The sequence below is a fragment of the Schistosoma mansoni genome (assembly GCF_000237925.1).
Source record: "Schistosoma mansoni, WGS project CABG00000000 data, supercontig 0013, strain Puerto Rico, whole genome shotgun sequence".
Lineage (NCBI taxonomy): Eukaryota > Metazoa > Platyhelminthes > Trematoda > Strigeidida > Schistosomatidae > Schistosoma > Schistosoma mansoni.
Window position 1 is genome coordinate 2662419 of NW_017386025.1, and position 24362 is coordinate 2686780.

At 38.8% G+C, this 24362-nt stretch overlaps 1 protein-coding gene and 2 non-coding genes across 3 annotated transcripts; 1 reads left to right on the forward strand and 2 right to left on the reverse strand.

Moving 5' to 3' along the window:
- Positions 1 to 509: 509 nt before the first annotated feature.
- Positions 510 to 12071, forward strand: Smp_097810.1 (otubain-1 (C65 family); the record flags this gene model as incomplete). Its single annotated transcript, XM_018790911.1, has 6 exons — positions 510 to 602; positions 1725 to 1849; positions 3868 to 3952; positions 7385 to 7491; positions 8700 to 8790; positions 11500 to 12071. 6 exons carry the CDS (start codon positions 510 to 512, stop codon positions 11809 to 11811), a joined length of 813 nt encoding a protein of 270 aa, XP_018645923.1. The 3' UTR covers positions 11812 to 12071.
- Positions 12072 to 14126: 2055 nt separating this feature from the next.
- On the reverse strand, positions 14127 to 14197 carry Smp_tRNA_01737_Glu_TTC.1.1. The gene has a single exon. It is a non-coding gene (tRNA).
- Positions 14198 to 19407: 5210 nt separating this feature from the next.
- Positions 19408 to 19479, reverse strand: Smp_tRNA_00801_Phe_GAA.1.1. The gene has a single exon. It is a non-coding gene (tRNA).
- Positions 19480 to 24362: the final 4883 nt, after the last annotated feature.

Below are 24362 nucleotides of genomic sequence, written 5' to 3' on the forward strand. Positions count from 1 at the left end.
TGGGAAACTTCTAGAGGGGAGTTACCTAAGTTATAACTATAGCCTGCAACATATCTCAGATGGACTATCTTGCACTTTGAAGTGTTGAAGTTAAGTCCGTTGTCGTCTGCCCAACTTTGAAGTCGAGTCAGATCCTCCTGAAGAACTAGTATATCATTATGATTACGTATCTCTCTCCAAAGTTTCACATCATCAGCATCGTAAGCATCCCCTCTGCTTATGGTTCCAAAGAAGAGTTAGGGCGATTGTTCGAGGATTATAGATCCCTCAGCCGTCACCACAGCGCGATAAAGATATTGGACATAGGATTTTAAGGTCGTTGGGGGGCGCGTGGTTGGTCTTGTCGTCAATGGGTATTGGTTCGTTTTTTTGGAATATCTCGTAATGAACGGTAACTAGAAGCTTTAGTTAGTTCCGCAGACGAAAACACCGATGAGGCTACTCAGGCTCAACAGGAAGCGATCGAAAAAGATGTAATTTTGCCAAATAATATTATGTTTGTGCTATAGATGAAGTCTACGTGCCTAATTTCTGCAATACTTCCACTTTCGACACTCGATGAAGACTTCACTGGCCATTTAGTTTACTTGGAAAAACTGAAGGTTAGAAATTACGAATTTCGTAATAAATTTACAAAGTGGCTTAAGAACAAAAGCTGTTATGTTTTTTTTGTTAGTGACTGTCTATTACGGTTCCTAAATATATAAAGCGCAACTCGATGATTCCGATCATATTTAACTGTCTAAACTTGTTTCAAAATGCTTTGCTTTAAGTAACGTTGCACCCATGTAGTGTCTGGTAAGTATTATTTATTGGTTCGTATTTTTCGGCTTAACAACAATCATGGATTAGAAAGAACGAAGGTTCACACTAGTCGTTTTCTAGTACCAAATGTGGTAGAAAACTACTGGTTTACCAAAGTCATCTGCTGCGGTTCTAGTGCAGCATGGTATTATGGGTAATAGGTTCATTGTTAAATAAATTTCATTGATGGATATATTATCTGGGTGTTATTTGGCTTATTAGTTGTGGTTCTTAAGTTATTTCAAAACTACACTATCTTTAGAGCGACTAAATATGGAACTCACAAACAAATCGGGTTCTAATGTAAGTAATATTCCTACCTAACAGTCCTTATATCTGTTTCAACGACTTATATTATTTGTTTTTCATTTATTTCAAGGTAGTTGTTAGTGACGAATTATTCTTTTTACGTTGGCTTAGTAGGCTAATCAAAATAGTCTTCTTACTGTGTGTCTCAGTAACCCAGAGGTCGGCCTCTCACGCATTTTTTAGCTTTATTGACAAGCTTGTGCTTTATTTTTGTGGGCAATAAAACTAAAGCCATTTTAGCGTGTTTGGATCGGTATCTTAATTGCGCCATTCAGAGGTGCAATCGTGTTACTAGTTTCACGTTGGCACTCATGCTTAAGTAAATTAAAAGCATACTTTGTATTCACTGTATGTCATAAGATATTTGTAAGTCATTTTAAAGCTTTTTTAAATGAAGACCAACTAACCAAACTAAAATCTGCTAGATCAGTTTGAATTTTTACCATTAAGATTATTAAGTAGAAGATTGTTTACCAAGATAGCAACTGTATTTCCGTTCTTTTGTGCGCTCAAGTTAGTGATGAGTGTGTATACAAATAAGTCATGATTGTGTTCTCAGTAGGCTTTGTTTATTGGTCTGTGACAGGGTTTATTTTCCTAATTTCCAACAGCTTATGAAACAAAATTACCGAGGGATTCGTCGACTTCGACGTGATGGAAACTGCTTTTATCGAGCATTTGGTTTTGCGTATATCGAGTACCTGCTAAATGGCAAGCTAATTAAAGAAGCTGGGAGGTTTGTTAGTTTTTGTACCTTCGTATTTTTCGTGTTGTGTCAGTTACTTTCCTAACCGTACTTGCGTTACAACTTTCAGTATGATCATATTTTTAGTCAGTCTTTGTTAATGTACATAATTTATTTGTTTCAATCTTTTACTTGCTTCGGTCTGGGAACCCGGTCAGTACCATAGCCCTCACACAATTAAATGAAATGACAATTTTTTTGTGTGGCGCATATATCTGGTGCCTGTTTGTACCAATATTTATGTGCTTAAATAAATAAACAAATAATTCAATTTCAAAATGATAAATAACTTTTGAAGTGAATTTCACTCTTTTTTTCACAAACCACTATTTGTAAACACTGTTTACCGCAATGGTTTCTTAAATAGACTAAGTGTAAATCAATAGACTCAGATCTTCAATGTTAAGCTTTGCACTGGCCCATTACCGGTCTGGATTCGCACTCGATAAAAGTTTAATATTGGAATTTGTTTTTTGAAATGGTTCGGGAAATAAGTCCAATTACCTTAGTGGTAAGGCGTGCAACCCTCTCCAAAGAAATCTCAAACACTGGTCAAGGGGATTGCCGTAGTTACCTTAGGATAAAACGGATATATAAAGGTGGTTGTGTAATATTTTAGAAATAATTGTCACATCAATTTTCAATTAGTTACGTCTAAATATTGCTATTGTATACGATATAAGTGCTTTTAATTTGACGATACATTGTGTTTCAACTTTTTACCATATGCTTTGTGATAAATAGTTATATTAGGATATTGTTAATTAGTTTTTGTGGAGGGTTATATATAGATTTTTCCGATTATAATGATATCCGTCGTCCCATAATATCTTAAGAGTGCTGTAGGAAATTACATCAAAGGTGTTTAGTATATGTCAGTTTATCGTCTCCCATAACTCTTCACTTTTAACAAAACCTAGTGTAAGTTATATTTATGTCCATCATTGAATCTAAGAAGGGTTCTCAACTCTGATGGTCCAGACATATCTTGTGTATGTCACCATAGTTTCTTCTATTTTGAACTTTGTTTGATAATACATTCTAAAGATTTTTGATGTGATAACACTCAGTAAAGGTCAATGTTTTTGGGTTTCCCCGGTAAACTCATCATGAGTTCCTAACCAAGATTCGAGAAAAGTGTGAGATTTGCTATTTCCAGATGTTAACAAATTTGACTTGTAATCCAAGTCGCGAACAATTACGATGAAACGTCATTTTCTTACCCACGTAAAAGAGATACATATTATGTGTATTAATTTCCCTAAATCTTCATGATTTTTCCACTTTATCCCTTCTGTTAAGTGTAGCGACTCTGTTTTACCAAGACACTATTAAACGAAATAGACGTAATAGTTTTTTTGATAAAATATTCTAATTCCTTTAACTGTTTCTCAAGTTTGAATCGCCTCTTACCTACTCTGTTCTAGGCAACCGGGTATTATCTTCAGTTATCATATAACAAGTTTGACTCAATTCAGTGAACGGAAGTGTGTGTGTGTCGCTGATTTACTGTGGGCACTGTAACTAATCTAATTACAATTATTTCCAATTCACTTTATTTATAATTAGGTATGAAGAGAAATCATTAAAAAAATTACGAGTTTTAGGAGTAATGTACATATATTTATATTAAAACATTGTCTTGTGAGAATTCAAAATTATGGTCAAAGGCATTATTGTTAATCCGAATTGATTGTAATTAGTCCTATATGGGACCCGAATATGTAAATGATTTTTCTTCCCAGTCCTAACCAAACCTATGGTACTATATACACAAATCAATTTTGATGTATTCCATTAAGAAAGTATGAAATTGCCATGACTAACAGTACAGATTTCGTCTGAGGGAGTAAATCCTCCATTGAGGTCCCATATGTATCTGTCTGATGAGTCTCGACAGAACTGAGAACTAGGTTTAGGACTTTTTTCCCACCACCTACAAACATCTTACTCCAAATTGAATTTCATATTTACCACACCTTGGATAAGTTGATTTTATCCTTTTTTAGATTCAAGAAGAAGTGTGACGAGTGTAAAGATACACTAATTGCTAATGGTTATACACAGTTTACTGTGGAGGATTTCCATGAACAGGTAGATGATTATTAATTATCATTTATTTCTTAAAAGTACTTTCTAATGTGCAAGTGTTTTAAATACGTTTTCCTATATTTTATCCTTTTGGGCACAAAAGCACCCGAACGCACGATGCCGAACCTCTGCATTACTAACATGGTGTTGCCACTGGATGTCAGCGATCCTTCGGAGACAAAGATGATCAAATACAGAGAGTCGTCTAACATCCTCAACTCGGAGAGGCCAGATTTCACAAGCATAGAGCAAAACTGCTCTCACCGATGAGTTGTAGATCCAACCTTTTACAGCCAGACTAACATCACGAAGACGCCAAAGATGGCCCAGATTGGCATAAGCCGCTCTGGTTTTCACTATACGTGAATTAATCTCATCACTCACGCCACCACCAGCACTTATGTAGCTACCTAGATACACGAACTTCCAAACTACTCCAATCTGATCATCATTCAGGGTGAGTACAGGATTAGAATCCTGTCAGTCTTGTACCGTACTTGCGGACACTGATTGCCAACTGATTAAGTGCGGATTGCATAACTTGGGCATCATCGCAAAGTAAGACAATATCATCCGCATACTAAAGGTCGAGAAGTCTTTCTCCAGGCAACAAATCAACACCATTACTTACATCTATCAGAGTTGTCTCCAGAATGTTATCGACGGCAAAGTTGAAGAGGAATGGTGAGATTGGACAACCCTGCCTAACCCCACTGTTGGTATGGGACAATGAAGCGAGGTAGTCGTATGTCCTCATTCTGTGTGAGGTGTTTGTATATAGGGCCTTTAAGATGTTAATAAACTTCCCAGACACACCCTTCAATAGACAATCCCGGAGAACAGTCCTGTCCAACGAGTCGAAGTCAGCCCTGATATCAAGAAACACTACGATTGTTGGCCTGTGATAAATATGACGGTGTTCTAACATTTGGCGGAGGGTGAAGATGTGATCAATGCATCCTCGACCAGAACGAAAACCAGCCTGCTCCTCGCGAGTCAATCTTTCTCGGGTTTTAAACGACCTACGAAGCATGACAGAAGCCAGTAGCTTGGACGCAATCGGAAGTAGACTTATCCCCCGATAGTTGTTACACAAACGACGTGCCTCTAAATGCCCTGGTACGGCCGAGAGTGGGGAGGTCCCACCCTCTCAAAATTCTCTTACACGGCCACGCGTATACAGCCTCTGTCAGGGAAGTTCTACTCACTACCTTCTCGTGACGGTGGTGTTGTTTACGAAATTGAGAGGAGGAAAAGCGAATGTCCGGCGCTTTAACCGGGTTGGTGGACACGAAAAGTCTGCCTCGGGGAGTTGGAAAACCCTGATTCCAAACCAATGGTGTTCATGGGCTCCAGTATCCTGAAGGACCAAATGGCGTATGAACCAATTGTTAGTCACCGGCTACCATGGGACTGCATCTCCTCACGATGCTCCACTGCCTTGTGGGTTAGACATTTAGGTCAAAGGCTCGGGGTGTGGTCCCCTGTGCATTCAAGTCTCCGGCTAGTACTACTATATCTATCGAGCTCACTTTCTGGAGAAGAACAATCAACTGGTGGTAGAATTCGTCCTTGATTGCATCCGGGCTGCAATCTGTTGGGGCATAGGCGGAGATGACAAAAGAACATTGTTTCTCACGCCGGTTTCTTCTCACATTGATGGAACTTTCTAATCTAACAGCACATAACCGACTGTTACTGGGGATTCAATCGACTAGTTCTGTCCCAGCTCTAGCGCTTAGTGCGACACCAACGCCAGTAAGACCAGACGAAGATGCCACAGAGTCCCCGGATAAACGCACGTGAAACAAGCTTTTGGAAGCGACAGACGGAGAGCTAATTTGTAGTACTTCACCAGAGTCTTGAATACGGGTCTCGGATAGACAACAAACGTCAACATTAAGACTTTCCAAAGATATAGCCCACCCTATCTATTGTCCGACCTGCATTAGTGTGCGAACGTTGAAGGAAGCCAGTTTTAAACGACGTACGTGGTTTCAGAAAAACTGGTTCAGTATTCGTATTCGGTAGGAGCATTCACTTTCAACCAGACAGTGACTGGAGATTGTTTAAATAGAAAAAAGTTTCCACCATGGGCGAGATGCTGCATAAGTTGAAAAGTAAGGATACACAAATTAAGAATAAAAGGGAGTGAATAAGCGACGTGGTAAATAATAATAACAATAACAATAATGTAAAATGTCTGACTTTTAGTAGGAGCGAGAATAGTATTTTCAGTATAAAGCGTCATTCCATTTATTTGTGTGAGAGCTATGATACCGCCTGGGTGCCCAGACCGAAGCAGGTGGTTTTCTTAGAGGGCCACACCTCGAGCCTTTGACCTAAAGGTCAGACCCACAAGGCAGTGGAGCATCGTGAGGAGATGCAGTCCCATGGTAGCCGGTGACCAACAATTGGTTCGTACGCCGGAGATAAATTGTGTGGTAGTTTTAGAGGGTAGGAAGGCTTTACATAAGATTACTGGAATTAAAAATTGATAAGATGGGTTACGTGATAATTGAACAGGATTTTAAGAGTTTACACAAGTAAAGCGGATTCAGTAAATGAAAATGTATGAGTGAAGGGATGGTTTTTGTGTATATAAAACAAGAATTAGCTAAGGGAAGACCGCATAACAAAATAAACGCTAATAAAATAATAGTAATAATGACAAAATATTTAACCAAGGTAGTGATAAGTTTATTGCTAGTGCTTTGAGAAACCTGAGAGACGCTGTTTTTTTTGTCTGCTAATAATCTCGAAGGCTTGTTGAATGTCAATAGTACATCTGGTGAGTTAAATACCGATCTATTGCACTATTTAGAGCCGTTGTATCTCTCAGTCTCAAATTCTTTGGAACGTGCTCGGAAAGGCGAACATGTACTCCTATCTCTCAGTTCTCCCAATATGTGTTTAGGCACGTACATGTAGATTGGTAAATATTCACTCAAACAAATAAAAATTAACAGGAGCTCTTTTCTCAGTGCCTCCAACTACATTTACCAATTTTTTTCCTCATAAACGAGTATTTTTCAAGTAACCTATTTATTCTTTAAATAATGTAATTCATTTGCCAAGTATGGCTTTGAACTTTTGGCTAAATTTTAATTATGAACTCCAATTGAAACTACCTGGCTATACTAGACTGAAGTAACTAGTAATTCAATGCTCGAACTTGTTTACTTTACTAGATGGAAAGTGAATGCCTTAATTACTAAGTCACCATTGCACCAGTGTTTTACTGGTTAATGCAGTTCTTTTTTTAATTTATAGATGAATGTATGTACTAGTAAATCGATACAGATAAATACATTGTATCAATTTCTATTCAGTGAATAAATTACAGATTTATTAAATATGAAGCATAAATCCCTTCTTTCACTTTCTTTTTTGTTTCTTCTGTTTTTGTATACTTCTCTTCATAATGAATATTAGTTCGTCGGGATGGTGGATCGGTTTACTGTTGATGGTGGTACATTGGAAGAATTAGAAGGAGTTTTTAACGATCAGGCATATTCAGATTATTATGTTGTATTTTTACGGTTAGCTATTCTATACTTTTTCCTATAGAATTGTTTCTTTTCAGATGGTAGGAAATAAATTTGTAACTTACTAATTGATTTCTTTTAATATTGTTGCGTTGCTTAAGCTAAGTGTTTCAATCGTTTTGTTTTAAAATTATCATCTGCAGCATGAATTTTAGCAAAGTAATATTAAAGTGTGAATGTTTTGTATTTTCTCCACAACTTTTACATCATTATGTTTAAATGATTGGACGTTTGATTTTCATCATGTATTATCTTGCTCATTTGGTCTGGAATCATGTAGGGCGGAGTGACCGTTTTTTTAATTATTGATGAAATGCTTCAAGGTAAACTATTACATATGATTTATTTATAGAAATTAATATGAGATTGAAATGCTTGATGAAAATACGTCGACTTTCTGTCACTTATCAGATATTTTATTGTAGATAAAATCAATGATATGTGTTCAGACAAAGATGGTGAAATATTTTTCATCTCTATGTTTCATTCATTTCAGTAGTGCTACAAATTTCTAAGTATACTTTGTTTCAATTATTCAAAAAAAAATACTTCTCAGTACGTACATACATTATATAGTGAACAAAACACCGGTTGGGGACAATCGAATGTACTTCAGCACAAATTACAGACTATTTCACTAAATTCTGATAACTATACAGCAAACAGTTAATTTGCAAAATAACAATCAATTGTCTCAATCTTAACTGTTCTTTCTGTAAATATCAATCCATCCTCTCTAATTTCATTGTTTGTGCATTTCTCTACCAATCGCGCTTCATTTCAGTTCTTTCCTTATCTGTCTTCTGCCAAAATATATTCTATGTCTAACCGTCACCAAATACTACTTATATGGATATAAGTAGACCACACTGCAGTTATTTACTGTTAATAGTCATTATGCTACTTGTATAGTAAAGCAAAGCATATTAATTCACTTAGTCTTCGATTTAGTTATCTTACTGGTATTACATGTGGAATAAATAAACTTTCTGTTACTGGTTTAGGACTACTGATAAGAAATATGCAACCTCCGCCCCCCACACTATCACCCGTTAATGAGTCACATTCATGACATTCGAATTTCGCGGTAAACATGATAACATCAAGTCAAAATCTAATAATTTATATCATTAACTTTATTCATTCTATTTTCGTTTTAATTATTACTAATTTAATTTGATTTTAAATTGTATCGCTTTTAGACTTTTAGTTTCTGCGTACATTCAAAAAAACGCTGGATATTTTGTAAATTTTATTGATGAAGGTAAAACAATTAATCAGTTTTGTGAAACAGTAAGTTAATTTATCATAGATATTATTATATCGTGTGTTTGCGTTCTTGCCCAGTTGATATATATGAACGTGATATGACCGCCCAATTAGAGAAGAGTAAATTTATCGATCACCCTATGATACACAAAAGCCGTATGAGCAGTGTTGATTGCTTGTCAGTCCTGCTATCTGCCTAGTCCAGCCAGTTAAGTCCAGAACACCAATAATAGCCTCTGCAATATGAATCATTATTCACAAACATACTGGGTTTATATACCAATCAAACAGACCACATTGTACCATAAAATAGAAAATAACATTTGTACAAGATTTGGCCAAATGTGGCTGTGAATAGGGGAACAGTAATTAATAGACTGAGGATAACTAAAGAATGTTAAATCGTATTATAATAGTCTATGGGTCAAAATAAAGCTCATAATAAAAGGGACACGAATATGAATAGTTTAGTTACTTAACAAATATACAATAGGAAATATACATATCATATTATCCATAGATAGTTCTCGAAGTTATCATTCATAAATCTCCACGGGATACAACAGTTAGTCGATCAGCGTTGTCTCGATTAGTCGAACAATCCATAAGCACCATTCCTTACTTACTACAAATCATAACTTATAATTTTTTAATAATATAAACATTATGGACGGATAACTGTAATATATCTACTCCACTAAAAATAACAAACGACTATACGTATTGTTACTTAATCATATCTTATCCTAATTGTTCATTAGAGGATTCAAACCAATTTCTAGTAATCTCTAATACAATCAATTTAACACGCTGATGTGGTCATTAAAATGTCAAAAGTTGTATAAGCTTTGTATCAGTTATTTCAATTTTGATCCTCCTTACATAGTGTTCCCATCACACTTCAACAATCGGTCAAAGATATTAAGGATATTTTAAACTGTATATTTAATATTCGATAGGCAATTACAAGTCTTGTCAGTACTACAGGTTAGGTATATTGACAACTGTAAATTGAATGAATGTTTAGTGTGCATTTCAATATTACTTTCTCTACTAATTTGATACGATTTGTTAGTTTTAATATTCTTATATACAAACAAAACAGCCTGTTTTCTTACTGATAATTTAATATTCATATATGATTAATCAGACTTAAAAATGAATTTACAGTGTAAAGTTCCAGTTAATTTATGACTTGTACGGAGGTAGCCTATTTGTTAAGTATAGCGGTAACTTATTAATGAAAGCATTCAATCCCAATTTTGAATCCTATCCATACCTACTTTGGCTTTGTGCAACTATTTGATATCACTAACAATCACACCTTAAATGTAACCTAAAGCTGGGTAGAATTCACTATTATTAGTTCTACCATTATCATACTAATGAGTTTTTTGACTTTTCGCTGACACCTTTTAACTCTTGTGCAAATTCGTGTATATCGATTTCGCATAAGATTTTCCAAGTATTTATAATGATAATCAACACTAGATTCTAAGACTTTTTAAAAAAATGCGATCTGCTGTCTGATTTAGCTATTAACGCTTGACCAAATAAAAATTAATCTTCACAAAGAGTTCTATTTGCTGAACAATAATATGTTTTTAACTTATGTTTATTTACAATGATTGTACTATATATGGACAATAAGTTTTCGACTTATTTTGATAATCCTCGTATTTTCTATAACTCATTAATATTCACAGTTCACTTACCATACAACCTTGACATATCCTTATAATTTTATATAGTTGAGATCATGAATCAATTGAAGCTAGACCACCATGGAAAACCTGGAAGCACTGATGGTCTAGCTTCAATTGATTCATGATCTCAACTATATAAAATTACTAAAATCTCCACTAAACCCCCTTCTGATATCCTTATAATTTAAAATTGTACATATTTAATCTTATCTGTAAAATATTTGTAAATAAACTCAGAAAATAAGTGATATTTGTTATAAAATTGTGGCCAATTTAATAGTTTAGTGAATTGAGTAGTCTGTTGAGAATCAAATTAAATTACTTTTAAATTCTATCGATATTTACCATCATAAATATAATCAAGATTTTTCCACAATATATTTTAGACACAGGGTATTAGGGAATAATGGTAAATCAGTTGATGAGGTCATGAATCTTTGTCGACTGAGATGGTTGGGCCACGTGTTACGTATGCCTAAACACCGATCACCACGACGCGCTATGCTGACTAGTATTGGGGATGGTTGGAAGAGAGTTAGGGGCGGCCAAACCAAAACATGGCATCAGAGCTTGAAGTCACTAACTTCTAGTCTGAGTCATGTTGGTAGATGCAGACTACTTGGTTGGGGTCCGCGTGACTATCGTAACCAATGGTCGGAGACTGTGTGTGACATGGCTCAGACTCGATCACAATGGCGCAGGTGTATACATTTTTTGTCTTCCTTTAAACCGTGAGATTAAAATCGCTCCAGATCTGTCTTTCTTCCTATACTATATCCTTATATACAATCTTTCTTTTCTATATTACCACCACTAAATTATTTACTATGAATTCGGTGTTTATCTTGTTGTACTAACGAGGTATGGCAACTTGGACCGATGCATATATGTGCCTGGCCCTGCGTTGTAGCTGACTGATTGACAATATATTTTAAATTGTGGATAGAAAAAAACACTTGCAATTTTCGAATTACTATATTTAACTTTTTTTTAAAAAATTTTTTTGTTTAAAAAACAACAACAACAGGAAGTTGAACCAATGGCCCGTGAATCAGATAATATACATGTAGCTGCTTTAGCATTAGCTGTTGAATTACCTATTTATGTAGAAAATTGTCAACAATCGGGTGAATTAAATCGTATCGAATTTCCTGCATATAGTGATTTATTATTAGATAATGTCGGTGAAACAAGCAATAATGATCATGATATTCACAATAAACAAGTATCTAATGATAAAAATTCTTTTATTAATAATTATAAACAGAATAATAGTTCACCACCAGTTACATTATTGTATAGACCAGGTCATTATGATATATTATATCCTAATTCATGAAACTATTAAACAAACTAATCAGATTGAAATTGTTAAATGGAATAATACTTTATGTATCATTAATAATCAATATTACAGTAGGTTTTTATGTTTTGGATGTTACTTTATAATTTAGATTAACTTTCAATGATGATTTTTTTTGTTGTTGCTGTGTTTGTCTGTATGTGTGCTTATGTATTTCTGGGGATTATTTTCTTTTTTTTGTAATATGATGCCTTTCACTAAAGAATAATTCAATCGATAGTAAAATATCTTTTTTTAGATTGTTTCTTTTAAAGAAATTGCGTAGACTATTTTATTACGTTTTTCTGTTTGTTACTTTTTAACCACTACTGGACTTCACTTAATTTAACTTAAATTACGACAAGGATATGTTGGTGATAAGATATATTTCAAAGAACTGGGTCAACTATGTACAGTAATGAAAACGCAAGAACTTACATATAATTTGCATGAGGAACTTCTGGCGTCTTCTTGAGTCATGTACTAAAGTTGAACAGTTAATAATGAATCAGTCAGGGTATTTTCATTCGATAACTCAATGGCCGTGCAATCATAAGGGTCCTATCCTCCCAACACCTCCCTTTTGATGGAGTTTGTAGGATCTATGGTCGGCATCCACTTCTATCAACTTGACTAGGCCGCTTTTGACCTGTTCATCTTTCTCATAGTAAAAAGTATGGCTCCTTTTTTGTATGGACCAGAACTTACTCAGTGTTGCTAGAAGTTTTGTCTCGAAGGTATTTATGAGAATATCGAGTTGTATTATATGGTGGTTTTTATTGCTGGAGATGGACGTTAATTTTTCAGTTGCGTTTTATTTGACTCCAGTGAAATCGGACTAATGATCGTTATCGAATGATTGATGTTGAAATATACATCCTAGCTACCCTTGTACATAATCATCAACTTGAATCGCGTTAGTGAATAACGGAATTAAATAAATCGAATACGGAAATGGATTTTTTAATACATATATTTCGTGCAATCGTTGATCGTAAAGCGAAGCAAAACAAGATAATGTTCAATAGAGAGGGTGAGCGAGCCAACTCAATTTAGCCGAGAGTGAATCAACATTTGTAGTCACAAAAAATAAGTTACAGACATATGATGAGTAGAGTAAGTAATTTACACACATATGATCATATAAAAAACAGTCAAGATTAATAAGCGAATAAGTGACAGGGTAAAATATGGCTTGTGAAGAACCAATAGATTGGTCTGTTCAGAAGCTAGAATAACCTATGTAGGCTAGACATAGTACCAGTCCCTACAATTCCAATTAATTTGCGCATCACACTAAGCTATAAAATCAACTAACATTTCATACATCGCTATCGTTTTTCGCCAGATTCAGCTGCCTTTCGGTTTAGAGTGTTTTTCACAATAGTTCATAGTGAGTACTTTCTAACCAAAATTAAACTGTCGTTTCTGCGCTCCATGGTTTTGGTCGACTTTCTTCTCCATGTCTCTGTCTCGATGGAACTTTATCCGGTACGTGACAAATGACTTCTGGAGACGTATGCAGTTTTCATCCAGCAAAACACCATCTACCGTTTGGATATACAGAAAACTCTTTGGAATCTTTTCCCCGTTCACTCTCATATCTGTGCGGAGCGTACTTGTATGTACCTATAAACCCTTGCACTTGTCCAATCGATTGAGGATGGCAGGATCATGGTTGAAATGGATTAACTCCGTTCTGTCGATAAAGAAGGCTAAGACTAGCGGTTAACAGTTTTCAACAACTATTGACTCCAGATACCAGAAAATGGCTGTCTAAGAAAATTCCTTACAGAGTAATAGATAAATTCCTTCCTATTAATAAATTCTACACTGGCGGAATGGATATAAAAAAAATTTTCAAGAAAAAAATCGGAAAATGAAACTGTAAACCATAAACTGTAATGTGAGGTTGAAAATGACAATAAAAATATCAGTCCAGTTTATTTACGAATTAATCATATATTATAAATCTATATAAATCATAAGTTATAAATCTCACACAATTATAGTAAAATATCAGCGTTAAAGATTACAGAAAACCGATAAGATCGAGCACATGAGGTTGGTCTGAAGACTGTGTACATGTACTAATATGAACATGAAGCGATCACTTGCTCAAATGAGTGTATGCAAAAAGATTACTGTGGACATACTGCAAGTGGGACGACTAATCAATATGTCACCGAACATTTTGTGTTTGACTGTCGATGTGAGCATGTGACAGATGATAGTGTCAGTGGTCGGGAAATGCTTGTTGGTGTAGATCTAGAGATGAGTGTTTTGTAGATTGGCGTTGGGTGTGAAAACTCTCCCGCGCCGGGAGTCGAACCCGGGCCGCCTGGGTGAAAGCCAGGAATCCTAACCGCTAGACCACGCGGGACAATCAATTGTCGAACAGAATTACACACATCACCACTCACAACTACCAACATGCACATACACGATATGTCCACATAATACTACAGTCAATATCAAATTCACCAACACATACGCAACAATATTCATCACACAAGCATCGTGAACTCACTATTCCAGCATACTCATCACCACTTCAACTAACAACACACCCAACAACGCCATTGTCATCATCAACACCATCATTATCATCGTCATCATCTTTATCAACAACGACAGCAGCAACATCCTACTCATCCACGCACACCCACCCACCCCCACACACACAAACCGGTTACCGTCGCATTTTCATACACAACACCTCACACTATCTGGACTGAGAAGTCACAGTTACCGATCTACCGACCGATAAATTGTCAGGAAATCGTAGGTGTTGGGAATAACACCACTCATCTACATATTACTCTTCACTTACTTCCACAGACTGCAAGGTCACACATATATTTGTTCCTTTGTGTGAGTGAGTGAGTGAGTGAGTGAGCGAGCGGATTCATGTGTGCGCAAGTGTATGTGTGTGTGACTGTGTGTGTATACATGCATGTCAATATGAACCTACACATTGAATCACAATAGATTTCCATCAAATTCATTGTGTACATGCAACAATCCACCTGGTTCATTAAACATCATCATTTACGGTCTGCGACCAGCTGAATGTGCTGACCATTAAGACAGACTACGACAGAGAGAACTAAATGGAAGGAGAGTGAAAGACTGAATGTGAGTGGAGGTGTGATGGAGAGGAATGTGGAATGTTACACGGAGCTCAAGTGAAAACACGAGATTGGATTGTGAGGAGGATCGCTTAGTGGTGGCACGTGATTACAGTGATGCAAATGATGTTTGATAGCGGTAGAACGTGTCGGCGAAAAGTGGAAGCCAGTCGCCTGCCGGAACCCGGGATCGAACCGGGGACATTTAGATCTTCAGTCTAACGCTCTCCCAACTGAGCTACTCCGGCGACGTGGGTTCGCACAATCACATCCATTCACACTCACAAGTATATCTTCATCCACAATACACACACAACACACGACCAATCCAATATCAACATCAACACAAACATCAAAATTCTAACAAACAGACAGACACCAACAACAAGCACACCAGTTCATAGAACAATCCTCAACAACACACATCCTCCAACACCGACACACTATCCAACTACACTGATCAACACAACCAATTTATTTCTCAACACATACTTCCACCACTCACTTCACTTGATCCATTCACACATTGGAATGAGAAGACGAAGTATGTCACCATCTCATCTCATCCCACTCCACTTGCACAAACACAATCAACGCTGTCCGTTTACGAACAACTCTTCAAACAATATTCAGACAGAGTTCACATATCAGTAGTCGGCCATATATGCACGTGACGATGATCATCATAACAACGATAATGATCGTGTGAATAATAAATAAGAATTGTTGGCATCATTCAATGCTGTATGATTAGACAAAGTTGACGAGTGCTCAACACAATGTTGGAGTGTGTTTGACTGAATGACTGATTGACTGGATGAATGAATGGGTGAGTGAGTGAGTGAGTGAGTGAGTGAGTGAGTGAGTGACTATCCGACTGAATGACTGATATGAGCACACCGATCCGTAGGGATCGGACGTTCCGATTGGTTGATAGTGAGAGACCAGATTGATTGATGAATCATATTTGTTCATATGGTTTTCAATGGCTCACTGTGTGTTGCCTCACCTTCTCTACTTTCACGAATCGAGGAATGAGTCGAGGAGAATCGAATTGTTGGAAGATTCAGTGTAAATTCACATGACAGGTTGTTTGTTTCTTGAGAGGTGTTGAAATGAGTGAGTGAGTGAGTGAGTGTGTGTGAATAGAGTATTGTGGACATACTGCAAGTGGAACGACTAATCAATATGTCACCGAACATTTTGTGTTTGACTGTCGATGTGAGCATGTGACAGATGATAGTGTCAGTGGTCGGGAAATGCTTGTTGGTGTAGATCTAGAGATGAGTGTTGTGTAGATTGGCGTTGGGTGTGAAAACTCTCCCGCGCCGGGAGTCGAACCCGGGCCGCCTGGGTGAAAGCCAGGAATCCTAACCGCTAGACCACGCGGGACAATCAATTGTCGAACAGAATTACACACATCACCACTCACAACTACCAACATGCACATACACGATATGTCCACATAATACTACAGTCAATATCAAATTCACCAACACATACGCAACAATATTCATCACACAAGCATCGTGAACTCACTATTCCAGCATACTCATCACCACTTCAACTAACAACACACCCAACAACGCCATTGTCATCATCAACACCATCATTATCATCGTCATCATCTTTATCAACAACGACTGCAGCAACATCCTACTCATCCACGCACACCCACCCACCCCCACACACACAAACCGGTTACCGTCGCATTTTCATACACAACACCTCACACTATCTGGACTGAGAAGTCACAGTTACCGATCTACCGACCGATAAATTGTCAGGAAATCGTAGGTGTTGGGAATAACACCACTCATCTACATATTACTCTTCACTTACTTCCACAGACTGCAAGGTCACACATATATTTGTTCCTTTGTGTGAGTGAGTGAGTGAGTGAGTGAGTGAGCGAGCGGATTCATGTGTGCGCAAGTGTATGTGTGTGTGACTGTGTGTGTATACATGCATGTCAATATGAACCACAATAGATTTCCATCAAATTCATTGTGTACATGCAACAATCCACCTGGTTCATTAAACATCATCATTTACGGTCTGGTCTGCGACCAGCTGAATGTGCTGACCATTAAGACAGACTACGACAGAGAGAACTAAATGGAAGGAGAGTGAAAGACTGAATGTGAGTGGAGGTGTGATGGAGAGGAATGTGGAATGTTACACGGAGCTCAAGTGAAAACACGAGATTGGATTGTGAGGAGGATCGCTTAGTGGTGGCACGTGATTACAGTGATGCAAATGATGTTTGATAGCGGTAGAACGTGTCGGCGAAAAGTGGAAGCCAGTCGCCTGCCGGAACCCGGGATCGAACCGGGGACATTTAGATCTTCAGTCTAACGCTCTCCCAACTGAGCTACTCTGGCGACGTGGGTTCGCACAATCACATCCATTCACACTCACAAGTATATCTTCATCCACAATACACACACAACACACGACCAATCCAATATCAACATCAACACAAACATCAAAATTCTAACAAACAGACAGACACCAACAACAAGCACACCAGTTCATAGAACAATCCTCAACAACACACATCCTCCAACACCGACACACTATCCAACTACACTGATCAACACAACCAATTTATTTCTCAACACATACTTCCACCACTCACTTCACTTGATCCATTCACACATTGGAATGAGAAGACGAAGTATGTCACCATCTCATCTCATCCCACTCCACTTGCACAAACACAATCAACGCTGTCCGTTTACGAACAACTCTTCAAACAATATTCAGACAGAGTTCACATATCAGTAGTCGGCCATATATGCACGTGACGATGATCATCATAACAACGATAATGATCGTGTGAATAATAAATAAGAATTGTTGGCATCATTCAATGCTGTATGATTAGACAAAGTTGACGAGTGCTCAGCAAATGTGTTCAACACAATGTTGGAGTGTGTTTGACTGAATGACTGATTGACTGGATGAATGAATGGGTGAGTGAGTGAGTGAGTGAGTGACTATCCGACTGAATGACTGATATGAGCACACCGATCCGATGTGCGTGGATTGTAGGGATCGGACGTTCCGATTGGTTGATAGTGAGAGACCAGATTGATTGATGAATCATATTTGTTCATATGGTTTTCAATGGCTCACTGTGTGTTGCCTCACCTTCTCTACTTTCACGAATCGAGGAATGAGTCGAGGAGAATCGAATTGTTGGAAGATTCAGTGTAAATTCACATGACAGGTTGTTTGTTTCTTGAGAGGTGTTGAAATGAGTGAGTGAGTGAGTGAGTGTGTGTGAATAGAGTATTGTGGACATACTGCAAGTGGAACGACTAATCAATATGTCACCGAACATTTTGTGTTTGACTGTCGATGTGAGCATGTGACAGATGATAGTGTCAGTGGTCGGGAAATGCTTGTTGGTGTAGATCTAGAGATGAGTGTTGTGTAGATTGGTGTTGGGTGTGAAGACTCTCCCGCGCCGGGAGTCGAACCCGGGCCGCCTGGGTGAAAGCCAGGAATCCTAACCGCTAGACCACGCGGGACAATCAATTGTCGAACAGAATTACACACATCACCACTCACAACTACCAACATGCACATACACGATATGTCCACATAATACTACAGTCAATATCAAATTCACCAACACATACGCAACAATATTCATCACACAAGCATCGTGAACTCACTATTCCAGCATACTCATCACCACTTCAACTAACAACACACCCAACAACGCCATTGTCATCATCAACACCATCATTATCATCGTCATCATCTTTATCAACAACGACTGCAGCAACATCCTACTCATCCACGCACACCCACCCACCCCCACACACACAAACCGGTTACCGTCGCATTTTCATACACAACACCTCACACTATCTGGACTGAGAAGTCACAGTTACCGATCTACCGACCGATAAATTGTCAGGAAATCGTAGGTGTTGGGAATAACACCACTCATCTACATATTACTCTTCACTTACTTCCACAGACTGCAAGGTCACACATATATTTGTTCCTTTGTGTGAGTGAGTGAGTGAGTGAGTGAGCGAGCGGATTCATGTGTGCGCAAGTGTATGTGTGTGTGACTGTGTGTGTATACATGCATGTCAATATGAACCTACACATTGAATCACAATAGATTTCCATCAAATTCATTGTGTACATGCAACAATCCACCTGGTTCATTAAACATCATCATTTACGGTCTGCGACCAGCTGAATGTGCTGACCATTAAGACAGACTACGACAGAGAGAACTAAATGGAAGGAGAGTGAAAGACTGAATGTGAGTGGAGGTGTGATGGAGGGGAATGTGGAATGTTACACGGAGCTCAAGTGAAAACACGAGATTGGATTGTGAGGAGGATCGCTTAGTGGTGGCACGTGATTACAGTGATGCAAATGATGTTTGATAGCGGTAGAACGTGTCGGCGAAAAGTGGAAGCCAGTCGCCTGCCGGAACCCGGGATCGAACCGGGGACATTTAGATCTTCAGTCTAACGCTCTCCCAACTGAGCTACTCCGGCGACGTGGGTTCGCACAATCACATCCATTCACACTCACAAGTATATCTTCATCCACAATACACACACAACACACGACCAATCCAATATCAACATCAACACAAACATCAAAATTCTAACAAACAGACAGACACCAACAACAAGCACACCAGTTCATAGAACAATCCTCAACAACACACATCCTCCAACACCGACACACTATCCAACTACACTGATCAACACAACCAATTTATTTCTCAACACATACTTCCACCACTCACTTCACTTGATCCATTCACACATTGGAATGAGAAGACGAAGTATGTCACCATCTCATCTCATCCCACTCCACTTGCACAAACACAATCAACGCTGTCCGTTTACGAACAACTCTTCAAACAATATTCAGACAGAGTTCACATATCAGTAGTCGGCCATATATGCACGTGACGATGATCATCATAACAACGATAATGATCGTGTGAATAATAAATAAGAATTGTTGGCATCATTCAATGCTGTATGATTAGACAAAGTTGACGAGTGCTCAGCAAATGTGTTCAACACAAGGTTGGAGTGTGTTTGACTGAATGACTGATTGACTGGATGAATGAATGGGTGAGTGAGTGAGTGAGTGAGTGACTATCCGACTGAATGACTGATATGAGCACACCGATCCGATGTGCGTGGATTGTAGGGATCGGACGTTCCGATTGGTTGATAGTGAGAGACCAGATTGATTGATGAATCATATTTGTTCATATGGTTTTCAATGGCTCACTGTGTGTTGCCTCACCTTCTCTACTTTCACGAATCGAGGAATGAGTCGAGGAGAATCGAATTGTTGGAAGATTCAGTGTAAATTCACATGACAGGTTGTTTGTTTCTTGAGAGGTGTTGAAATGAGTGAGTGAGTGAGTGTGTGTGAATAGAGTATTGTGGACATACTGCAAGTGGAACGACTAATCAATATGTCACCGAACATTTTGTGTTTGACTGTCGATGTGAGCATGTGACAGATGATAGTGTCAGTGGTCGGGAAATGCTTGTTGGTGTAGATCTAGAGATGAGTGTTGTGTAGATTGGTGTTGGGTGTGAAAACTCTCCCGCGCCGGGAGTCGAACCCGGGCCGCCTGGGTGAAAGCCAGGAATCCTAACCGCTAGACCACGCGGGACAATCAATTGTCGAACAGAATTACACACATCACCACTCACAACTACCAACATGCACATACACGATATGTCCACATAATACTACAGTCAATATCAAATTCACCAACACATACGCAACAATATTCATCACACAAGCATCGTGAACTCACTATTCCAGCATACTCATCACCACTTCAACTAACAACACACCCAACAACGCCATTGTCATCATCAACACCATCATTATCATCGTCATCATCTTTATCAACAACGACTGCAGCAACATCCTACTCATCCACGCACACCCACCCACCCCCACACACACAAACCGGTTACCGTCGCATTTTCATACACAACACCTCACACTATCTGGACTGAGAAGTCACAGTTACCGATCTACCGACCGATAAATTGTCAGGAAATCGTAGGTGTTGGGAATAACACCACTCATCTACATATTACTCTTCACTTACTTCCACAGACTGCAAGGTCACACATATATTTGTTCCTTTGTGTGAGTGAGTGAGTGAGTGAGTGAGCGAGCGAGCGGATTCATGTGTGCGCAAGTGTATGTGTGTGTGACTGTGTGTGTATACATGCATGTCAATATGAACCTACACATTGAATCACAATAGATTTCCATCAAATTCATTGTGTACATGCAACAATCCACCTGGTTCATTAAACATCATCATTTACGGTCTGCGACCAGCTGAATGTGCTGACCATTAAGACAGACTACGACAGAGAGAACTAAATGGAAGGAGAGTGAAAGACTGAATGTGAGTGGAGGTGTGATGGAGAGGAATGTGGAATGTTACACGGAGCTCAAGTGAAAACACGAGATTGGATTGTGAGGAGGATCGCTTAGTGGTGGCACGTGATTACAGTGATGCAAATGATGTTTGATAGCGGTAGAACGTGTCGGCGAAAAGTGGAAGCCAGTCGCCTGCCGGAACCCGGGATCGAACCGGGGACATTTAGATCTTCAGTCTAACGCTCTCCCAACTGAGCTACTCCGGCGACGTGGGTTCGCACAATCACATCCATTCACACTCACAAGTATATCTTCATCCACAATACACACACAACACACGACCAATCCAATATCAACATCAACACAAACATCAAAATTCTAACAAACAGACAAACACCAACAACAAGCACACCAGTTCATAGAACAATCCTCAACAACACACATCCTCCAACACCGACACACTATCCAACTACACTGATCAACACAACCAATTTATTTCTCAACACATACTTCCACCACTCACTTCACTTGATCCATTCACACATTGGAATGAGAAGACGAAGTATGTCACCATCTCATCTCATCCCACTCCACTTGCACAAACACAATCAACGCTGTCCGTTTACGAACAACTCTTCAAACAATATTCAGACAGAGTTCACATATCAGTAGTCGGCCATATATGCACGTGACGATGATCATCATAACAACGATAATGATCGTGTGAATAATAAATAAGAATTGTTGGCATCATTCAATGCTGTATGATTAGACAAAGTTGACGAGTGCTCAGCAAATGTGTTCAACACAATGTTGGAGTGTGTTTGACTGAATGACTGATTGACTGGATGAATGAATGGGTGAGTGAGTGAGTGAGTGAGTGAGTGACTATCCGACTGAATGACTGATATGATCCGATGTGCGTGGATTGTAGGGATCGGACGTTCCGATTGGTTGATAGTGAGAGACCAGATTGATTGATGAATCATATTTGTTCATATGGTTTTCAATGGCTCACTGTGTGTTGCCTCACCTTCTCTACTTTCACGAATCGAGGAATGAGTCGAGGAGAATCGAATTGTTGGAAGATTCAGTGTAAATTCACATGACAGGTTGTTTGTTTCTTGAGAGGTGTTGAAATGAGTGAGTGAGTGAGTGAGTGTGTGTGAATAGAGTATTGTGGACATACTGCAAGTGGAACGACTAATCAATATGTCACCGAACATTTTGTGTTTGACTGTCGATGTGAGCATGTGACAGATGATAGTGTCAGTGGTCGGGAAATGCTTGTTGGTGTAGATCTAGAGATGAGTGTTGTGTAGATTGGCGTTGGGTGTGAAAACTCTCCCGCGCCGGGAGTCGAACCCGGGCCGCCTGGGTGAAAGCCAGGAATCCTAACCGCTAGACCACGCGGGACAATCAATTGTCGAACAGAATTACACACATCACCACTCACAACTACCAACATGCACATACACGATATGTCCACATAATACTACAGTCAATATCAAATTCACCAACACATACGCAACAATATTCATCACACAAGCATCGTGAACTCACTATTCCAGCATACTCATCACCACTTCAACTAACAACACACCCAACAACGCCATTGTCATCATCAACACCATCATTATCATCGTCATCATCTTTATCAACAACGACTGCAGCAACATCCTACTCATCCACGCACACCCACCCACCCCCACACACACAAACCGGTTACCGTCGCATTTTCATACACAACACCTCACACTATCTGGACTGAGAAGTCACAGTTACCGATCTACCGACCGATAAATTGTCAGGAAATCGTAGGTGTTGGGAATAACACCACTCATCTACATATTACTCTTCACTTACTTCCACAGACTGCAAGGTCACACATATATTTGTTCCTTTGTGTGAGTGAGTGAGTAAGTGAGCGAGAGGATTCATGTGTGCGCAAGTGTATGTGTGTGTGACTGTGTGTGTATACATGCATGTCAATATGAACCTACACATTGAATCACAATAGATTTCCATCAAATTCATTGTGTACATGCAACAATCCACCTGGTTCATTAAACATCATCATTTACGGTCTGCGACCAGCTGAATGTGCTGACCATTAAGACAGACTACGACAGAGAGAACTAAATGGAAGGAGAGTGAAAGACTGAATGTGAGTGGAGGTGTGATGGAGGGGAATGTGGAATGTTACACGGAGCTCAAGTGAAAACACGAGATTGGATTGTGAGGAGGATCGCTTAGTGGTGGCACGTGATTACAGTGATGCAAATGATGTTTGATAGCGGTAGAACGTGTCGGCGAAAAGTGGAAGCCAGTCGCCTGCCGGAACCCGGGATCGAACCGGGGACATTTAGATCTTCAGTCTAACGCTCTCCCAACTGAGCTACTCCGGCGACGTGGGTTCGCACAATCACATCCATTCACACTCACAAGTATATCTTCATCCACAATACACACACAACACACGACCAATCCAATATCAACATCAACACAAACATCAAAATTCTAACAAACAGACAGACACCAACAACAAGCACACCAGTTCATAGAACAATCCTCAACAACACACATCCTCCAACACCGACACACTATCCAACTACACTGATCAACACAACCAATTTATTTCTCAACACATACTTCCACCACTCACTTCACTTGATCCATTCACACATCGGAATGAGAAGACGAAGTATGTCACCATCTCATCTCATCCCACTCCACTTGCACAAACACAATCAACGCTGTCCGTTTACGAACAACTCTTCAAACAATATTCAGACAGAGTTCACATATCAGTAGTCGGCCATATATGCACGTGACGATGATCATCATAACAACGATAATGATCGTGTGAATAATAAATAAGAATTGTTGGCATCATTCAATGCTGTATGATTAGACAAAGTTGACGAGTGCTCAGCAAATGTGTTCAACACAATGTTGGAGTGTGTTTGACTGAATGACTGATTGACTGGATGAATG